At 34.8% G+C, this 21,154-nt stretch overlaps 1 protein-coding gene across 2 annotated transcripts in view; it reads right to left on the bottom strand.

Moving 5' to 3' along the window:
* Positions 1-621: 621 nt before the first annotated feature.
* Positions 622-21,154, bottom strand: part of ZC2HC1A (zinc finger C2HC-type containing 1A) — a 52,789-nt gene continuing 32,256 nt past the window's right edge. The window contains exons 8-10 of one of the 2 annotated variants that reach the window (XM_006165839.3): positions 16,728-16,844; positions 12,571-12,678; positions 622-2,288 (exon numbers count right to left, since the gene is read on the bottom strand). In XM_006165839.3, coding sequence (XP_006165901.1) covers positions 2,123-2,288; positions 12,571-12,678; positions 16,728-16,844 — 391 coding nt within the window. In that variant the 3' untranslated portion in view covers positions 622-2,122. The remainder of the gene's footprint in view (positions 2,289-12,570; positions 12,679-16,727; positions 16,845-21,154) is intronic. The other variant, XM_006165840.3, reaches the window with a different exon arrangement.

The raw sequence follows: 21,154 nt of genomic DNA, 5'->3' as shown, positions 1-21,154 counted from the left end.
CCAATTTATATAAGTGAAACTAATTTAGCTACCCTTTCATTGAACAAAAACAAAAAAAATGGTGCTCAATGCTATATAAAACAAGAGTTTAAAATTCTTCATATGATTTGTAACAATTAGGACTGAATAGAAGGTACTGAAATGGAAATCTAATATGTACATTAGTCACATAAATTTAAGATTACTCTAGTTAATGGACTACTCTTTTTTGACCAATATGATTAAAGGAAAAAAAACTAATAAAAAATCAGGAAAAAATATAAAATCATAAAATGACAATTACAATTACCACTGGGTTTTAAGCAATTCCCAAATTGAAAACAAACAAAAATAATTTTTAGAGAAATTCTAAACCATAAATTTCTACACTGATTTTTAGGATTGATTAGAATCATAAACCAGAAGCTTAAAATTGCATAAGATATAAAAGATTTGCTTATACTGTTTAATAAAATCGAGTTCTCATAGGCTTCATTGATCAGAAAATACTACAGTATTACTGAATATAGTCACAAAAGCAATTGAAAAGATCTATTACTAAGTACTATGTTACACTGAAAGTGACAATGATTAAAATCTATATTTTAGGCAAGGTAAAAAGAAAAAATAATTTTCTGTGTGTTTAATTACATAAGTCAGTTATGCATTAAAACAATACATTTTCAGTGGCTTTTTATTGTGATGTGTTTGCTGTTTCAATCTTAACCATTAAAGAGGAAAATATGAGTAGAAAAAATTAGATATTCTCTTAACCTCCTCATAACTATATGTAATTACACTCTGAGGAACTAAAATTCACCTACTTTCTACCTGCATGCTCTATACTAACAATTAATTACTTCAATTATTGCAGTTGGTCCTCTGTATCCTTGGGTTTTGCATCTGTGTACTCCACCAACTGCAGATGAAACCTTTGGGAAAAAAATAACATAACACAAAAAATAATACAAATAAAAAACAAAATGTATAACTATTTATAGAGCATATATATTACATTAGGTGTTTTATATAATATAAAGATGATTTAAAGTATACAGGAGGATGTTCACAGGTTACATGCAAACACTATGCAATTTGACTTAAAAACTTGAAATTCTGAGGATGCTGTTATCCAGGGACCTTGAAACCAATCTTTTGGGGATACTGAGGGATGAGTATATTTATTAGATGAAGTAATTTGTTTTAAAATGCATTAAAATAATTTCTTCTAAATTCAGATACACTGAAATATTTTTAGATATGTAAGATTTTGCAAGAAATTTTGTGCAACTTTTATATAGAATAAATTACATTTTCAAATATTGCAAAAAATAAAACAGTAAATTAAAACTACTCCAGACAAGTTATGAAAAAGAAAAAAATGACACTTAGGAACACTACTGGAAATAAAAAGAATATTCAATCATTATCCACGGGAAAATCAGGTACGAACAGAATATTTGTATTTTAAGTCTTGTGTTTCTGAAAATAAAACTGCATTATTCTATTTTTCACAGAATAAAGATCTTTAAATTATATTATTAATAGTATACCAAATAAAGAACATAAGTTTCTTCCTCTATTTTTACTTTTTAGCATTTATAAAAGTAGTTGTCAAAGAGTTTGTGAGAAAAGTGACCTCACATAACTAATTATAACAGAGAACATCCTCTTTAATTACAAAATGCCAAGCATCCCATCCAATTATGATAGTATCTGAAGACAGGCACCAATAGTGAAACAATTTATTCGATTTTTTTGCTCAAAGTTATGATTATCCTGAATTTGAAATGTTAAGCACTTGAGTATGAAAGTTGTTGGAGGTATACTTAATGTGCCCTTAAAACAAGGAAAATGGTACAAATAAATTAACGATTCCACTAGAAATTATTTTATGACAGTGGATATTTCTGTGACTGGCACAGTTTGGGGAATCAGGTTTTTATTATATATAGTATATGTACACACACACACACACACACACACACACAATTACACAGCCAAAAGATATGTTTCAAAAATTACTGGAAAAGGTATTTTGAATATTTTTTAGCACAACATAACTAGAGGAAGTGCTCTAGCTTTCCAAGCAGCAATAATCATAAAACTCTGAACTTGGCTGTTTTTTTCTTTGGAAGTCTGTTCACAGAATCATTCTTCGAATGCCACATTCACAGCAGAATTTTGCCCATTCTACAGGGTATTTAGTCCCACACTCATGGCAGAATTTTGGTAAGTGTCCAGATGAATTTCCTTCAATGCCTTTAATGTTTCCACCATTAAGTGAAGATGCATAGTCTCCATCTGGCCTGAAGAAGTACAGAAAGAAATGGAACAACAAAGTTCACATCAGGAGTTTTCAGCCTATAACCTTTGAGAAACATAACAAAATAAACATGTCTAAAAGCCTACTTAATTTCCTTTGTAATATATTTCTAGTTCAAATAAAAAAAGAATTCCTATAAATCCAAAATATTTAAAAATATTTGACTCTGTCAGGAGAATTATCATGACCAAATGCAGACATGCTCCCCAAATGGTCTATGTACAGGCAATTAATACATTGTGGACAGGAAGAAAATTTATAATGTCCTTTCTTCTGTAAAACCATCTTTAAAGAGAAAACTAGAACTCAGCCCTGAGGAAAAATGAAGTCTTCAGTTCTAGGCCTTTTTTTTTTTTTTTTTTTTTTTGGTCACAAAGGTTGTAAGGTATATTTATTCTATTATTTAACTGGCTCATAATAATTCTCCATATTTCGGAGTCCAGTGTGATTTTATAATATATAATGATCTAACTAGAGTAATTAGCATACTTATTTCAAACATCTGTCATTACTTTGTGCTGAGCATTCACAAGATAATTAACTGTAGTCACTTGACTGCTATTGAATACTACAACTTATTCTCTTACCTGACTGTAATTTTGCATCCTTACCATCTCCCTTTCCCTCCATGTTCCCTACCCTTCCCAACCTCTGGTAACCACTATCGTACTCTCTGCTTCTATGAGGTCAAATAGTGACCTTTTATTACTTTCCACAATACTTGTGTTAGTTTTTGGATATGAATGAGATAAAGTGTTTTTCCCCCCTTTCAGTGCCTGTTTTTTTTTTTTTTTCAATTAACATTATGTCCTCTAGCTATTCATGTTGCCTTTTGATAGGATTTCATGTTTTTAGTGATTGAAAAGTATTTCACTGTTTATATATACCACATTTTCTTTATCTACTTGTCTCCTCATAGACAATTAGGCTGATTTCCATATGTACCTACTGTAAATAATGGTGTAATAAACACAGGTGTGCAGATACCTCTTCAACATAACTGATTTCGATTTGTTTGGATTTAGTATAGAGGCAGCATATATTTAGTAAAGGGATTGTAGATGATATGCAGTTCTGTTTTTAAATCTTTTGTGGACACTTCATATTGTTTTCCACAATGGCTGTACTAATTTGCATTCTCACCAAAATGGAACATGAAAGTTGCCTTTCTCCACTTCCTTCTCAGCATTTATTATAGTCTTTTTGATAATAGCATTTGACAAGTGTTAGGTAATTTATTATTTACTGTATTTATATGTTTTTTACATATATCCCTCTATCCTCCCTACGCTAACCAAACTCTAGTAACCACTATCCTACTCTCTACTTCTATGAGGGCAAATAGTGACCTTTTATTACTTTTCACACTACTTCTATTAGTTTCTGCATATCAATTAAGATTATGTTTTGTCTTTCCTTCCTGTGCCTGCTTTATTTCCACAGTGTCTTCCAAAAAAATCCGTGTTGATAAATACACATAAACCTCATAGAGGTTTTGATTTGCATTTCCACAAAAATTATTAGGGATATAACTAACTACTTTTCAGATATCTGTTGGCCTATTGTGTGTCTTTCTCTGAGAAATGTCTCATCAGGTCTTTTGCCCACCTTCAGATTATTTGGAATCTTCTTGCATTGAGATGCTTGAGTTCTTTATATATTCTTGATATTAGCCCTTTAAAAAGTACAATTTGCAAATATTTTCTCTTTCTGCGGGATGTTGATTATTTCCTTTGCTATACAACTTTTATCTACTTTGCTTTTGCTCCTTGTACTCTGGAGGTTGTATTCAAAAAATCTTTGCCCAGATTAATGTCACGAAGCATTTTTCCTAGGAGTTTTACAGTTTGGAGCTTTATATTAAGTCTTTAACCTACTTGGGGTTGCTGTGCAGATATGGATAGAGATAGGATCATTTTAAAATAAAATACTATTATTTTTTTTCTTAAGTTTGTTATAGGGCAGATATGCTCAACAGAGACAGAAAGAGAGAGTGCAAAAGCAAGTTACGAGGTCTGAGACTTGAGAACCACTGTCAGCCATGCGGGAGTCCAGTACCTTAATCACCATGCTACCTGCTGGTCCTGAGATGAAGGTCTTATTATTTCATTCTTCTGCATATGGATATTCAATTTTCCCATCACCACTTATTGAAAAGCCTGCTTCTTTCTCAGTGAAGGTTCTTGGTGCTTCTACTGAAAATTAGCAGGAAGGGACCAGCAGATGGTGTAATGGTTATGTCACTGAACTCCCACATAGTCGACTGCAGTTGAAGTCACAGATATGGTGGCTTAAAACTCACACCAGGAACGTGTGCTTGAGTGCTCAAAAACCTGAAAGGAGACTGGAGGAGAAAGGATAGTGGCAATGCCCTCCCGCCTGAGGGGTGATATCTCGCTTTCTGTCTATCTATCTCTATGGCTTTGGCGAGTGCACATGTCCTAGAGCGAAAAAAACTCAAAATAAATAAATAAATAAATAAATAAAGAAGAAGAAAGAAAATCAGCAGGCTATATATATATGAACTTACTTCTAAGTTTCTCAGTTCTCTATCCTTTTCCATTGGTTTATGTGTCCATTTTTATGCAAGTAAAATGCTGTTTGGTTACTGCAGTTTTGGACTTTGAATTTAGGCAGTATGGTGCCTCTAGGTTTCTTCTGTTCAAGACTGCTCTGGCTATATTAGGGCCCTTTTTTGTTCCATATGAATTTTGTGATTTTTTTCTTTTTAATTTCTGTGAAGACACCATTTTTGATAGAGATTACACTGAATTTGTACATTACTTTTTGCAGTATGGGATGTTTTAAGACATTTCAACAATATCTTTCTAATCCATGAACATGAGCTGTTTTTCCATTATTGTGTCTTCTGCAATTTCTTTCATCAGTGTTCTATAGTTGTCACTGTGTAGATCTTTTATCTTCTTGGTTGAATTTATTCCTATATATTTTATTTTTATTAAAAACACCACTTTTGGGAACCAGCAGTTAGCGTAATGGCTATGTCGCTGGACTCTCACGTAGTCGACCGCGGTTCGCGTCCTGGACCCGGTGGCTTAAAACTCACGCCGGGCGCGTGTGCGTGCGTTCCCAAGATCCCGAGAGGAGAATGGAGGAGAAGGGATTGTGGCGTGACCATCCCCCCTGGGGGGTGATTTCTTGCTTTCTGTCTCTATGTCTCTCTCTGTCTGTCTGGCGAGCGCACGCGCCCTATAGCACAAACCTCTCCAGAAAAAACAAAAAACAAAAAAAAAACACCACTTTTTTTTTTTTTGGAGAGGTTTTCGCTATAGGGTGCGTGTGCTCTCCAGACAGACAGACAGAGAGAGACACAGAGACAGAAAGCGAGAAATCACCCCCAGGGGGGATGGTCACGCCACAATCCCTTTTCCTCCATTCTCCTCTCGGGATCTTGGGCACACACGCACACGCGCCCGGCGTGAGTTTTAAGCCACCGGGTCCAGGACGCGAACCGCGGTCGACTACGTGGGAGTCCAGCGACATAGCCATTACGCTAACTTCTGGCTCCCAAAAACACAACTGTTCTTTGTAGGCTGATTTTGTATTCTGCAATTTCACTCAATTTGCTCATTGATTCTGAAAGATTTTTGATCAAGTTGAGGTTTTTCTATATACAAGAACATGTCATCTGCAAAGAGGAATAATTTGACTTTCTCCTTCCTAATTGGATGCCTTTACTTTTTTATCTTAACTGCTCACTCTTATCTAGAATTTTCAGTACTACTATGCTGAGTAAGAGTAGTGAGAGTGAATACCCTTAACTTCTTTCAGTTCTTAGAGGAAATTTTTCTAAGAATTATTTATTTTATTTATTCATTCTTTATTTTATATTTCTCTATTAAAAATTCTTTTAATGTCTTCCATGTTTTTAAACTTTTCCCATCAAATTAAAGTTCTTGCTGGTTTTACAGTACATAGGAATCATCCTACTACCTTTTCTGTTTCTGAGAATCAGACAGCAATAACCTTCAATATACTTATCTCATTTCTGGTGAGCACATACACCCTATAGCAAAAACGTCTCCAAAAAAAAAATGTGTATCAGGAAAAAATTATATTTATCCGTGGTTTTTGTTTTTTTTTTTCACCAAAAATAAACTCAAACTTTAATTTCAATTTCCACCAACTTTCTAAAATCAACATATATGGAAGTAAGTATATATATTTATATGCACATATTTAAAACCCTTCTACCTGTACATAATAATAGTTTTGCTCCTTGATTTTCAGATCTTGTCATTTTAATTTCCTTTTTATTGCCCTTCACATTCGCTAGATCCTCATAAAATAGAAATAATTATAGGTGATAATCTTCTGTGATTTTTTTTAAAAAAATGCTTCTTACATTAAATATAAACAATGCTGTTGGGCTTTAGTAAATTAATTTTGTTGCTTTAATGATATTCCTTTCCAGTCCTAAGAGCATTTTTATTTTTTTTATTCAACAGGTAAACAACAGAATCATCATGATTAATCGTCATGTGCCAATTAAATACTTTTTAAATATTATAAAAACAGAATAGGTGATAAATCTTATTAAGTACTTTTTCTACATCTATAGAAATAATCTTTTTAATCCTTTAATGTGATGAATTATATTAAGAGGCTTCCTAATGCTAAAATAATCTTATTTTCTGCGATAAAAATAAAGTATCAGAGATTTCATATATTAAGTTGACGAGAAAGTCATGACATATTTTTCTATGTAAAAATGTGTCATGAGGGAATCAGCAGATGGCATAATGGTTATGTCGCTGAAGTCCCACAGGGTCGACCATGGTTCGAGTTCTGGAGCTGGAGGCTTGAAACTCACATTGGGTGCATGTGTGAACTGCCCAAAATCCCAAAAAGAGAATGGAGAAGGGATTTCGGTGTGGCCATCCCTCCTAGGGGGTGACTTCTCACTTTCCATCTGTCCGGAGAATGGATGAGCACTATGGCAAAAAAAAACCTCTCTTATAAAAAAAGAACAATGCGGGGATCAGCAGATGGAGTAATGGTAAGGTTGCTGAACCCCCACATAGTCAACCGTGGTTTGAATCCTGGACCAGACAACTTAAAACTCCCACAGAGTGTGTGTGTGTGTGTGTGTGTGTGTGTGCATGCCCAAGGTCCTGACAGGAGAACAGAAGAGAAGTGATTGTGGTGTGGCCATCCCCTGGGAGTGATTTCTCACTCTCTGTATCTGTCTCTCTGGTGAGCACATACATCCTATAGCAAAAAAAAATCTCTCAAAAATAAACAAAGCAAACAAACAAACAAAAAGTGTCATGGCTTTCCTGACAACCCAGTATTTATGGATTAGGTTTGCTAAAATTCTTGGTGGATTTCTGTCAAGTACTTTCAAGTTCATACGTAAAGCTGATTAAAATTTTACTCTCTTATCAGTCTGTGTAGCAAGGTTTTACTTATTTTTAAAAAGGCACTGAGGAATGTAATTTCTTGCCTCCCCCACTGCCTCCCAGAAGTATTTGGCATAAGCTACCAAAACAAAACATTACAAATCTGTTTTTCATGCATGTACATATGTGTGCATGAGGAAGCAGTGGTAGTTAATGTTAATTATGGATTCAATTACCTCAATGATTTTAAGTCTGTTTATTTTCTAGTTCATTTGAAGTCAATTTCAGTAAGACTTTTTTTCTAGAAAACTATAGTTTTCATTTCATTATTTCTGTTTTATCTTTGGCATATTATATACACTCAGACTAGTAGAGATTTATTTAAACATTAGGTCATCAGAAAGTCATGACATATTTTTCTATGTAAAAATGCACTGACTTTTCCAACAACCTGGTAATTACCAATTCCTCTGCTTACAATTTTGCCTTACAAATATACTCTAATCTTTTTGTGATACTATCCTGTCACTGCTAATAATTCCAATTTCCTCTCTCATTTCTTTAAATAAATGGATTTATTTTATAAGCAGTATCTGATGGTTTCCATTGTCACATGCCTATCTGATTTTTACTAACTCCACTCTTTCAGTAAGAGACAATTTGAATACTATGAGAAAAGTGTTATAGAAAGCATTTTTCCCTCTATGGACAAATCTGAAGTTGGGATAACATCTTAGTGCCGTTTAATAAAAATACAATAAAAATGAAATGCCAGCTATGTTTCTAGGTAACAGGGTTGACAGGTAATCCAGTGAAATTAGACACAGCCTTTAGACAACCTAAAAGCTGAAGTCTATGAGACTCTAATAAGAGATAATGATTCCTTCTGGAATATGCATTTTTAACTAAATAGTCCCCTATAAAATCTAGTTCTCTCACACTTAAGCTGTCTCTTAGAGGGCCAAAGACTAGCTCCATGACTACAACCAGTCTCCAATGGAAGTTAAATGCCTGATGGTACCCTGCTATCATTCTGTACTTTCTGTAAATAATCCCAAGGCCAAGTATAATATGTTGCCATGTGAGTTTCTGTAGTTGAGTCTAAAACAGCTCCTTGGTGGCCATTTCAAGAGTCCTGGCTTGAAGTTAGAGGCCTGGGTGGAGGAGAAGCAACAAGTGAACTTCTAGTGCTCTACCCCGTAAAGTCCAAAAAGTCAACTGCTCTCCCCCACAATGACATCAATACCTAGGCTTCCTGATCATGAAGATCTGTCAAAAGTTCAAATGCAGTTTCAGAGTCAGGGTTAATTTACCAATATGACCCCTAGTTTCCTTTATTTCTGTACTGTTAAAGTTTTCCTTACGCTCCTGAGAGCTTATCTCTATATTCAAAAGGATGTTTGTCTTAGTTTATCCTATATTTCTAGGTGTTTTTAGTAGAAGGGTTTTCAAGGATACAAAGTCTATCATACTTCTAAAAAAAAAAAAATCTCTGCGATCTCTATCTGCTATGATTATAATCATTTCTATCTGGGATGGTTGGGATAAGGTGATAAGTGGAAGTAAATAAGCATGGCTTTGGGCTTCCTATCAGCTATCATCTTTAAAAAAAATTAATTAAATAAATAAGTAAATAACCCAAACTTATTTCTTAATGTGATTTTTGCCCCTGTATGTTGGCAGTTCTTTTTTCCGTCACTTTAGAGAGATAAGATGACCTTTTCTTCTAGTATATTACTGCACATGTTTCATAATACAGTATTAATTCTATACTCAGCCTTGATTCAAAACACAAAATTCTACACACATACACCAATAAAGTATACCTATTCTCCAGACCTCTAAGAAATACACAGTTATTTCTTTGATATTTAACATGTATCGAAACCTCAGCAGACAAACACTTATTAAAAAATCAAGCTAGAAAGATAGTCATCTATCCTTCCATGGCTTTCTTGTTATGCAGAACCAATACTATTTAAGTGTTTTAAATGGCAAGTGTCTGAATCCCCACTCCACAAATCAAAGAAATTGAAACTCTAGGAAGGAACTGGATATGACCGTTTGTAGAAACTCCATAGGTGAATCTGATGGGCAACTAAGATTGAGAGCTAATATATATATATATATATATTTTGGAGAGGTTTTTCGCTATAGGGCGCGTGCGCTCGCCAGACAGACAGAGAGAGACATAGAGACAGAAAGCGAGAAATCACCCCCCAGGGGGGATGGTCACGCTGCAATCCCTTCTCCTCCATTCTCCTCTCGGGATCTTGGGCATGCATGCACACGCGCCCGGCGTGAGTTTTAAGCCACCGGGTCCGGGACACGAACCGCGGTCGACCACGTGGGAGTCCAGCGACATAGCCATTACGTTAACTGCTGGTTCCCGAGAGCTAATATCTTATAGACCTGAAAACATATCCCTGGGTTCAATCAGATCTTATATACCTATACTGAAATCAGAAAATATATACAGGAGGAGTCTTCAAAAAGTCTGTGGAATAACAGAATTAACATGTGAATTTATTTTGGTGCAATAAATCCTGATATCATGCATAGCTTTTCATAATATTTTAATATATTTTAATATTTTCTATGACCTTTTGAAGAGCCTTAAAACTTACATCTAACACTAATACATCACAACTGTTTTATGGTGATTCACAGATGTCGTGTTATACCCTATGTAGAGGGCACCTTAAGAAAACACTCTAGTTGGCATGGTAGTTAAGTCGTTGAGCTCTCACATGGTTGATCATGGTTCCAGTTTAGGTCCTGATTGCTGGAAATCCACACCAGGTGTGTGTACATGTGTGCCCAATACTCCAGGAGGAGAATGAAGAAAAAAGGATTATAGCATGAGCATCCCCGAGGGGGTGATTATTTTTCATTTTCTCTCTCTCTGTCCCTCTCCAGCAAGCTCATGCACCCTATGACAAAAACCTAAAAAAAAAAAAGGAAAGAAAAAACACTCCATAAAATTCTTTTCTGTATTTATAATGGAATATTAATTAATAAGTTATCCATTATATCATACAGTGTCCCATTTATGAAATTCCACAAAATAATTTTAAAGCCTCAGGATTATCTATACTTTTCCAGAGGTGACTGGCTCTATTTTAGATATCATAAATCATTTAACTAATATTTTCCCATGTGTACTGGCTGATACCAAATTTACACCCTAATTGGTAGCTCAGGGCTAGCTGATGCACAGAATCTAGTGACATTTGTTTTTTGAACTGTTCTGTTTTTATTGTATCTTGTGTTTTGTTTTTGTTTTTGCTATAGTGCATGTGTGCTCACCAGAGACAGAGACAGAGAGAGAGCATCCTCCAGAGGAGATGGTCACATCACAGTCCATTCTCCATTCTCCTATCAGTATTTCTGGGCACAAAAGCACATGTACCCAGTGTGTTTTTCAAGACACTGGGTCTAGGGCTCGAACTGAGCAGTTGGCCATGTGAGAGTCAGCTGTCTTAACCATTATACCACCATTAGTCTCTATTGTATCTTTTTAATGCTCATTTTTTTGAAGAATTATTTTATTTAACTTTATTTATTTTTAATTTGACCAGTGTGAGTGAGAAGAGGGGGTGGTGGGAAAATGAGAAAGCAAGCCACCAGGTCCCAGACTCAAACCATGGTTGGCCATGTGGGAGTCCAGGGACCTTAATCCCCATACCATCTGCCAGTTCCTTTTTTTTTTTTTTTGGAGAGATTTTCACTGTAGGGCGCGTGCGCTCGCCAGACAGACAGAGAGAGACATAGAGACAGAAAGCGAGAAATCAACCCCCAGGGGGGATGGTCACGCCGCAATCCCTTCTCATCCATTCTCCTCTCGGGATCTTGGGCACACACGCACACGCGCCCGGCGTGAGTTTTAAGCCACCGGGTCCGGGACACGAACCGCAGTCGACTACGTGGGAGTCCAGCGACATAGCCATTACGCTAACTGCTGGTTCCCCCATCTGCCAGTTCCTTAATGCTTATGTTTATTTTTCCTTCCTATTTTTCTTCCATTTCAGAAAAATAAAATAAAACAAAAACTGTATCTCACTGTACTTCATGGATTTATTTACCATGTCTTAAAAGTTTCTGAAACTAGTTGGGATATATTAAAAAAGCATATAAATAGTGAGACGAATTTATCATGTTTAAAAGCAGTGAATGCTGAAGTTGAGTAAATTATCAAGACAGATTAGAAATGGAAGCATATAGGGGCCAGCAGACGGTGTAGCGGTTATATCCTTGGACTCCCACATGGTCAACTATGGTTCGAGTCCTGGACTTCGTGGCTTGGAATTCACCCCGGGCGCCTTTGCATATGTGCCAGATCCCAGGAGGAGAGTGGAAGAGAATAGATTGCAGTGTGGCCATCTCGCCTGGGGAATGATTTCTCACTTTCCCTCTCACATCTCTCTCTCTGTCAATTATATGCACTATAAGGGAAAATCCTCTAAAAAAACCCCCAAGAATTGAAAGTATATGTATAATCACCTTCGAGGATAGATTCAAACATTGAAATGTTGCTAGAAATTCTAATAGTACTGGTTCAAAGCAGGTATAGTTATATTTGTAGAGGTGAAAATAACCATGTTTTGGTAAAAATTAAGACAACAAAATCCCAAATTAATCTAATAGAACTGAACAAATTATAAACATTTACAGTAATTGTAACTACAAGGTACAGAACAATATTTTTTATGCCTAAATCATTTCTTTAATGTACAACTTAAAAGCCAAGCTGAGCCATACGGCAAATGAAAAATCAGATTTGCTATAAGTAACTTGTTATTATTTGAAAATATGATTTTCGAAAAAAAAAATATATATATGTGTGTGTGTGTGTGTGTGTGTGTGTTTACACACACATTTTTATGTCAGAGCTAAACATACCTGGCTATATAGCTTTCGGTATATGTTTTTCTTTTGCTTGTAAGCACACCTGAAGCAGGATTTCTTGCCAAACTAGGTGGCGTAGAATTTCGAGATTTGATGTTAGTTCTACAAGAGAAAAAAAAGATAGCATAAGAAAAAAGTATGAAACAGTAAGCATTCATTTCTCAAGTTGCCTATTTGCATAATCAGAAAAGTAATTAGGAGAGAAGTTCAAAATATTAAAAGTCCAAATAATTATTTGAGCTGAGAACAAATAATTGTTAATACTAAGAACAAACCAAAATATTTTGCACTTATGAACACTATCCTGATAATATATAAAATCAATAAAAATATGCACACATATCTTTTATAAAATACATAATATTCAGAAAGTTGTCAAGTTTTTTTAAAAAGTCTAAATTTATAGTTCTCTTGAAACATGGAAGTGTTCTGTTAAATACATCATTCAGTAATACCTTAAACAAGTTTTATTATCCTAAGGAAATAAAATATGATTTAAAAAAAATTAACCACTTTAATATATAATATTCAATTTATGAAACATCTTGGAAACAGCAACTAAAATCAACAGGCTTATATAGCATCCTCATATTTAAATTCACCAATTGCATAGCCTGGGCTATCAGGTATTAAGACTTTCAGTTGGATCATCACTAAATTCCCATTTTGAAATAAGGAATCAAAGAAAATGTAGGTTAAATTGTGTGTTATAATTCTAAAAGTATAGACTTCAGATTCAGATGAATCTAAGCTCAAATCCCAAATGCAACTGATTAGCTTTGTGACAGTAGTTGACACAAGTCTGAGTTCCCTCATTTATAGAATAATTACTTACCTTATAGGAAGGTTATGAGATAGAAATAAACTGCAATTTATATAAACATAAAATCAATTTATATAAACATAGCATAGTAGATGATGATAATACCATCACTACTGCTACTTATACTTACAAGTTAACATTTATATAACTGTGCTTACTGCATTCCAAATATATTTCTAGTTGTCTTGCATATGCAAACTTAACTGATCCTAGCAATCCTATGAAGTAGGTAAGGATTCGTAACTTCATTTTACAGAAGAGATAATTGAGCCCTTTAATAACCTACTCAACACAGCTAACATTTTTTAGAACCTGGGTTTGGATGTTCAATACAATTAGTTTCCTCCCTTTATTTAGACATTTATTCAAATCTTTTTATTTCACAGGTAATCAATGTTTTTTGTTTGTTTGTTTTTCCTAGAGAGGTTTTGGCTTTAGGGCATGGGTGTGCACCAGAAAGACAGAGGGAGACAGAGAGACAGAAAGTGAAAAATCACCCCCTAGGGGGATGGCCACGCTGCAATCCCTTCTCTTCCATTCTCCTCCCGGGATCTTGGGCACTCATGCACACATGCCCGGTGTGAGTTTAAGCCACCGGGTCCGGAACTCAAACAGCGGTTGACTGCATGGGAGTGATATAGCCATTAAATCAATTTATATAAACATAGCATAGTAGATGATGATAATACCATCACTACTGCTACTTATACTTACAAGTTAACATTTATATAACTGTGCTTACTGCATTCCAAATATATTTCTAGTTGTCTTGCATATGCAAACTTAACTGATCCTAGCAATCCTATGAAGTAGGTAAGGATTCGTAACTTCATTTTACAGAAGAGATAATTGAGCCCTTTAATAACCTACTCAACACAGCTAACATTTTTTAGAACCTGGGTTTGGATGTTCAATACAATTAGTTTCCTCCCTTTATTTAGACATTTATTCAAATCTTTTTATTTCACAGGTAATCAATGTTTTTTGTTTGTTTGTTTTTCCTAGAGAGGTTTTGGCTTTAGGGCATGGGTGTGCACCAGAAAGACAGAGGGAGACAGAGAGACAGAAAGTGAAAAATCACCCCCTAGGGGGATGGCCACGCTGCAATCCCTTCTCTTCCATTCTCCTCCCGGGATCTTGGGCACTCATGCACACATGCCCGGTGTGAGTTTAAGCCACCGGGTCCGGAACTCAAACAGCGGTTGACTGCATGGGAGTGATATAGCCATTACGCTAACTGCTGGTCCCAATCATTGCTGTATTATATGAACAAGCAGAATATTTTTAAAAAATTACTTTAGACTAGAAATTCTTAAATTTTGGCTGAAATTTTTCCTATTCTACTTAGATGGCAAAGTTAGAGAGAATTTCTTGAAGTTTTATATAGCTATTTCCAAAATTCCTGCAGGCAATAGTAGTATCTATTATTTTTTCCAACATCCAACTACATGACAAATATAAAGCCAGGCACTACACATACTTCACTTTACTTAATATTCTCTCAAATCTCAGAAGATGTTATTACCATTTTAAAGTTGAAGAAATTTGTTTTCAGAGAAATTATGTGAACTGCAAAGTTATGTGGCCAAAGTAGTATTTGAACTTGAATATAAGTGGATTGTACTACAAATTTCCTATACAATATTCAATCCTGTCGTTCAAACGGTAGTTCCTTTGAGTAGTCACTAAACTTCAATAAGCACAGAATCACTTTGGTGCACAGATGGAATGCCCTAGACCTCTTCAAATAGTCACTCCACATCCATTCATGGGGTTCATTCTACTGTACTTCAGTATAGCCTCTCTAGGGATGTGGTAGACTACAGAGCCTTTCTAAAATACAATCTCTAAAACCATTATAAAAAATGGCATTCAAATAGGAAAGACACTCTTTTTTCTGCCTCTTTTTGGCTCTAGAAAAGCCTTACAAGAAATCTTATCACCTTTATATAACATGTATATGAAATACAAAGATGATACTAATGCACTTATGAATATACATACATATTATAGTTCCACAATAACAGATCATTTAAAGCTGTTCAAATTATTTACTTAGAGGAAAATTAACAGCTGCCATATTAAATGCCTACCAATTATTTTCCCATTTATTAACATCTTATAAAAGGTAGAATCTAAATGCCAATGACCATTCTGAAGAGAACAGGAGGAACTGTCTGCCTTGATCAGTACTTAGAACATGATACAGTCTCTTAACAGTCAACAGATTTTTCTATCTGGCCACAGTCGGAAAAGTGTTAACTGTATTGTATTTGGAATATGGCTGCTACAACTGAAACAAATAATAAAATAACATTTCAATTTAGAATTGTACTTAACCTATTTTACTGTCAGTATGCATTTGAGATCTACTACACAGGGTACTGATAACACTAGTAACTGCACAAATCAAAAATGGCTCAGAACACCATCTTCTTTCTAGGATTTATCACTACTTAAAAACAACATAATTGCCACTACTCTCTTAAAGACTTCTTTCATTTTAATTGTACTTCTATTAAGTTTATTATTACTTGTCATACATACATAGTAAGCAAAATCTCAAGTAGGTATTGATTAAAAGTTAATATTTTACAATCTGAATCAAAATGAATTTATTAGGCTCTAACTACGTCATTTAAAATGAGAACTAGACTTAGAGTTACAGCCCAATTTATTAAACCATGAAGATTCATGCTACAGAACTGCAAAATGCCTGGCATTGCCACACTCTCTTTTTAGTCAGCTAAAGAACAGATAAAGAATGTAGTGTCACATCCCTTTCATTTCTGTGGAATTTATGTACCACTGCATAACAAAAAAAAAAAGAAACAAACTGAGGACCCCCTTATACTGAACCATTTCTAAAAACATTTTTGCCTTTTTTTTTTAATAATAATGTATCAACTGGTTGACTAAAAAATAATTTGGCAATATTTTATACACACATACACACACACACACACACACACACACACATATACGCACCTAACTTTTCCTATGATCTTTAAAAAACTACCACCCCTAAAAAAAGCTTCCTAAAAATAATTATTAAAGGTGATTGCTATTTAAATTCTCTTAAAATTAATGTTTAATGGAATAAAATATATGACCTAACAACAGGTTTATTTAGGATAATAGAAATGTTCACAAAATATCAAAATGTTTTAAGTTCTAAAATATTATTTAGCATCTTTGGCTTAAAAATGGTTAAACTTAAGTTTTTTTATTTTTAATACAGGAAGGTAAAAGTTATAGTATTCTATTATATAAAGCCCTTAAGGAAATATTTTTAAAAGATTAATCAAACTGAGTTACAAATACTTACTTGTAAATGGGTAATAACTCATGTCTTTTGATGGCACTGTCTGATTTTGTATCACTGTCATACAACCTTTGCACATGTCTTCCAGTTCGAAGTGGAGGGCCTAACTTGTCCATCTTACTATTAAAATATATAAAGGTGTACCCATAAGGAGATTGCTACTGTTTCTTTATATAAATAATTTTTAAAAGACATTCTGATTCATCAGAAATTCACCCACCAAGCACTTAATTACCTGATTGTCATATTAAAAACTAATGCTAAAAAGAATCCTTAGAAAGTTCATACAAAGTTCATTGGTAGGTAGGAAACTTTCCAATGTACAGGCCATCCTACCAGCTTTGATGACATTCAAACAAATGCCAAAATCATACATACATCATAAAAATATGATGCAATGGAACTGATCAAAGGAAAGGAGTAATCATTTCAAAGAGAATGTGTGAAGTTAGAAGTGAACTGCAAAGTGTTATTCACATATAATCTAATTCTTCCATTCTGCGAATTCACAACTTTTTCTTCTCTATTATTCTTTCCCCAGCATTTTACATTTCTAAATATAAGTTAAGGATTGATTACATCCTTAACACATCTGATTTTCTAAAAGAATGAGTTTATTTCTGAAATTTATGTAGAGAAAAGTGAAATATGAAAAAATAAAGATGGCAATTACAAAAATTGCATATAGAAATGTTAAGTAACATGGCTTCTGAAAGCTTCTATTTTTTCTTTTTAACCAAAAGCATATAGGATCTCCATCTAGAGGATAACAGGACAAACTACAAGTCTGTAGGACACTTCACAGTCTTCTATCAACCAGACTGAATCATAGGTATCATCACCGATATTCATTCACAGGTGGGATTAGGAAAATTAAATTGGAAAATTAGGAAAACTATCTTAAATGACCACTGAATAAAATATCACTGTTACCTTTTAAAGTACATTCTTTGTAAGGGACATTTGTTTTCTCATTCATATTTTCAGTTACTGACTCAGTAAACTAAGAAATTACTATGGGGGCTAGCATGTGGCATGGTGGTTAAGGTGCTGGACTCCTTCCTACATGGCCACCTGTAGTTCGAGTCCTGGACCTGGTGGCTTGCTTTCTCATTTTTCCTTTCTCTCTCTTGGTCTCTCTCTGGTCAACTTAAAAAAAATAAATAAATAAAATAGACATTTTTTTTTTTTTTAAAGAAATTACTATGTGTCAGGCACTGTGGTATTTTTGGGAATACAGTGTTAAGAGAGACCTGAAACATGTACTCATGAATCTTGGTGTCTAGAAAAAACTTTTTTAAATCTATTTAGGCTATGAGGGTCCCTGAGGAGGAACAAACTTAAATTCATTTTTATGTTCTTTCAGTAGCCTATATATAGCAGGCATTTTGTTGTAAAAGTTAATATTCTGCAACTGGTGGTGTTTATATTAGGATTTAAAGTCTAAAAAATCTACCTTCATTAAATATGATAACAAAATTTCTAAAATGTTTGAGATTAAATGTGACTGTTTTAATTTGTGAAAGAGTACAGGAAAATTCACCTATTTGAAATTTTAATTCGGGACAAGCAGTTGGCATAATGGCTATGTCACTGGATTCCCATGTAGTCGACCACTGTTCGAGTCCCAGACCCGGTGGCTTAAACTCATGCTGGGTGCGTGTGCATGCGTGCCTAAGATCCCGAGAGAAGAATGGAGGAGAAGGGATTGCGGCGTGGCCATCACCCCGGGTAGTGATTTCTCGCTTTCTGTCTCTGTCTTTCTAGAGATCACATGTGCCCTATAGTAAAAATCTCTCAAAAAAAGAAAATTAAAAAAAAAAAAGAAATTTTAATTAGATTTTTCTTTGAGTCATTAAACAATTACCAAAGTGTCATTGTTCCGAGAAGTAGTTACCTTTAAAATTTTATACAAAGATCTGTGAATAATAAATTTAAAAACCTTAACTTTCTTTTCCAGGGGAAAAAAATTACTGGAACTTAAATTTAGAAAATTTTAAACTACATTTTAAAACAGATTCTAATATCATAAGTACTTAAATCCTACATGTGAAACAACATTCAATGTAAGAAAGGAGATGCGCATAACCTAATAACTAAAAGTAATTATCTAATGGAAATATTACAAATATTATATACAAGAGAGAACTGCCAATATTTTCAGATTTTGAAAACTTAAATTAAAGGCAGGTTCAGGCCCAGCCTTGGTAGCACAAGCAGTCAGGCGTTGCTGTGTGATAATGAAACTGAACGGGAGTCCCTTGGTTCAAATCCTGTCAAACTGGGAACCGGCAGTTAGTGTAATGGCTGTGTCGCTGGACTCCCACGTAGTAGACCGTGGTTCGCGTCCCGGACCCGGTGGCTTAAATCTCACGCCGGGCGCGTGTGTGTGCATGCCCAAGATCCTGAGAGGAGAATGGAGGAGAAGGGATTGCGGCGTGACCATCCTCCCTGGGGGGTGATTTCTCGCTTTCTGTCTCTATGTCTCTCTCTGTCTGTCTGGCGAGCGCACATGCCCTATAGCAAAAACCTCTCCAAAAAAAAAAAGAAAAAGATCCTGTCAAACTAACTAGCACCTATGATCCATAACAGTTGGAAGGCTAGGGAAGGATATGTCACAGCAAGACACAGTCAAGGGTGTTTCTTTTTGGCTCATGAAATATATGAGTAAAGTAAAGGCAGGGTCCAATCATTATTTATACCATAAACCTATGATACAAAATTCAATTTTGCATGTGTGTGTGTATGTGTACACACAATTCACATATTATTTAGCTTAAATGCTAGTAAATTAATAAATGTTATTTTTGGACTCAAATTATGTATCACTTATGTTCTATTATAATTTGCTACTGTTACGCTATGTATTGAAAACAAAATTTATAAATCACAACAAGCCAGATTTTACATATGTAATATTTTTTCAGACTTTCGAAATATTCATAGCCTTAAAAAGCATTTTTCAAAAAAACTTTAGCAATGACATCAACCTATTCCTGATTTGAAATAAACTTTTAATCTAGGAAAGGTCCTTATTTATTGTTGATGCCATGCGAGTTAATCTACTTAGGAAGTTGCTCAGTGTGGTTTATTAGGCATGTTGCATAACTGTAGCAAGCATAGTAGATTGAGATATTATAAAAACATGATATCTGAAATAAAATAGGGGAAAAAGTAGCAAGTTGTATTTTCTATCTTTGTAGACATCTATCTGTGTATCCAGCACTGTCATATCCTTTCCCTATCTTATGTGGAACCATAGAACAAAAAGACTAAGGATCTTTTAATGTAAATGCTTCTAAATTTTTTTCCTAACTTTTTGTAATAATTCATCATCTGCTATAGTGAAAGAAAATCTAACAATGTTATATAATACATATAAACTTTCCCCACACTCTTTTTTTTAAAAAAAGATGTTTGGGAACTAGCAGTTAGCGTAATGGCTATGTCGCTGGACTCCCACGTAGTCGACCGCGGTTCGTGTCCCGGACCCGGTGGCTTAAAACTCATGCCGGGCGCATGTGCGTGCGTGCCCAAGATCCCAGGAGGAGAATGGAGGAGAAGGGATTGCGGTGTGACCATCCCCCCTGGGGGGTGATTTCTCACTTTCTGTCTCTATGTCTCTCTCTGTCTGGTGAGCGCACGCACCCTATAGTGAAAAAAACCCTCTCAAAAAAAAAAAAAGATGTTTGATGGTCTGAGGCACTCAAAATCTTGAAATATGTCATATGTCTACTTATAATCTTAAATACATTAATCTTCCACAGACAATTTAGTATTCCAATTCCATGGCAAATTTAGCTCCCTAATCCAACAGCTTACACTCCTAAGAAGCCAAGTTCTGCAATTCTACATTGTTTTAGGTACTTCTACAATAGTTCAGTAAGAAAAGATAGCAAAGGTCATAAAAGTCTAAATCATGCTCCACACATACTTAATATACAAACATCAAAAGACTGGTTTTAGGAACAGCAGTTGGCGTAATGCCTGTCGCTGTACCCGCATGTAGTCAACCACAGTTTGAGTCCTGGACCCGGTGGCTTAAACTAATGCCAGGCGCATGTGTGTGCGTCGCACCCTATAGTGAAAAAAACCCTCTCAAAAAAAAAAAAAGATGTTTGATGGTCTGAGGCACTCAAAATCTTGAAATATGTCATATGTCTACTTATAATCTTAAATACATTAATCTTCCACAGACAATTTAGTATTCCAATTCCATGGCAAATTTAGCTCCCTAATCCAACAGCTTACACTCCTAAGAAGCCAAGTTCTGCAATTCTACATTGTTTTAGGTACTTCTACAATAGTTCAGTAAGAAAAGATAGCAAAGGTCATAAAAGTCTAAATCATGCTCCACACATACTTAATATACAAACATCAAAAGACTGGTTTTAGGAACAGCAGTTGGCGTAATGCCTGTCGCTGTACCC

The sequence above is a fragment of the Tupaia chinensis genome, unplaced genomic scaffold (assembly GCF_000334495.1).
Source record: "Tupaia chinensis unplaced genomic scaffold, TupChi_1.0 Scaffold144057_1, whole genome shotgun sequence".
In the NCBI taxonomy this organism is placed as follows: domain Eukaryota; kingdom Metazoa; phylum Chordata; class Mammalia; order Scandentia; family Tupaiidae; genus Tupaia; species Tupaia belangeri.
This window is presented reverse-complemented; position numbering and strand designations above follow the sequence as displayed.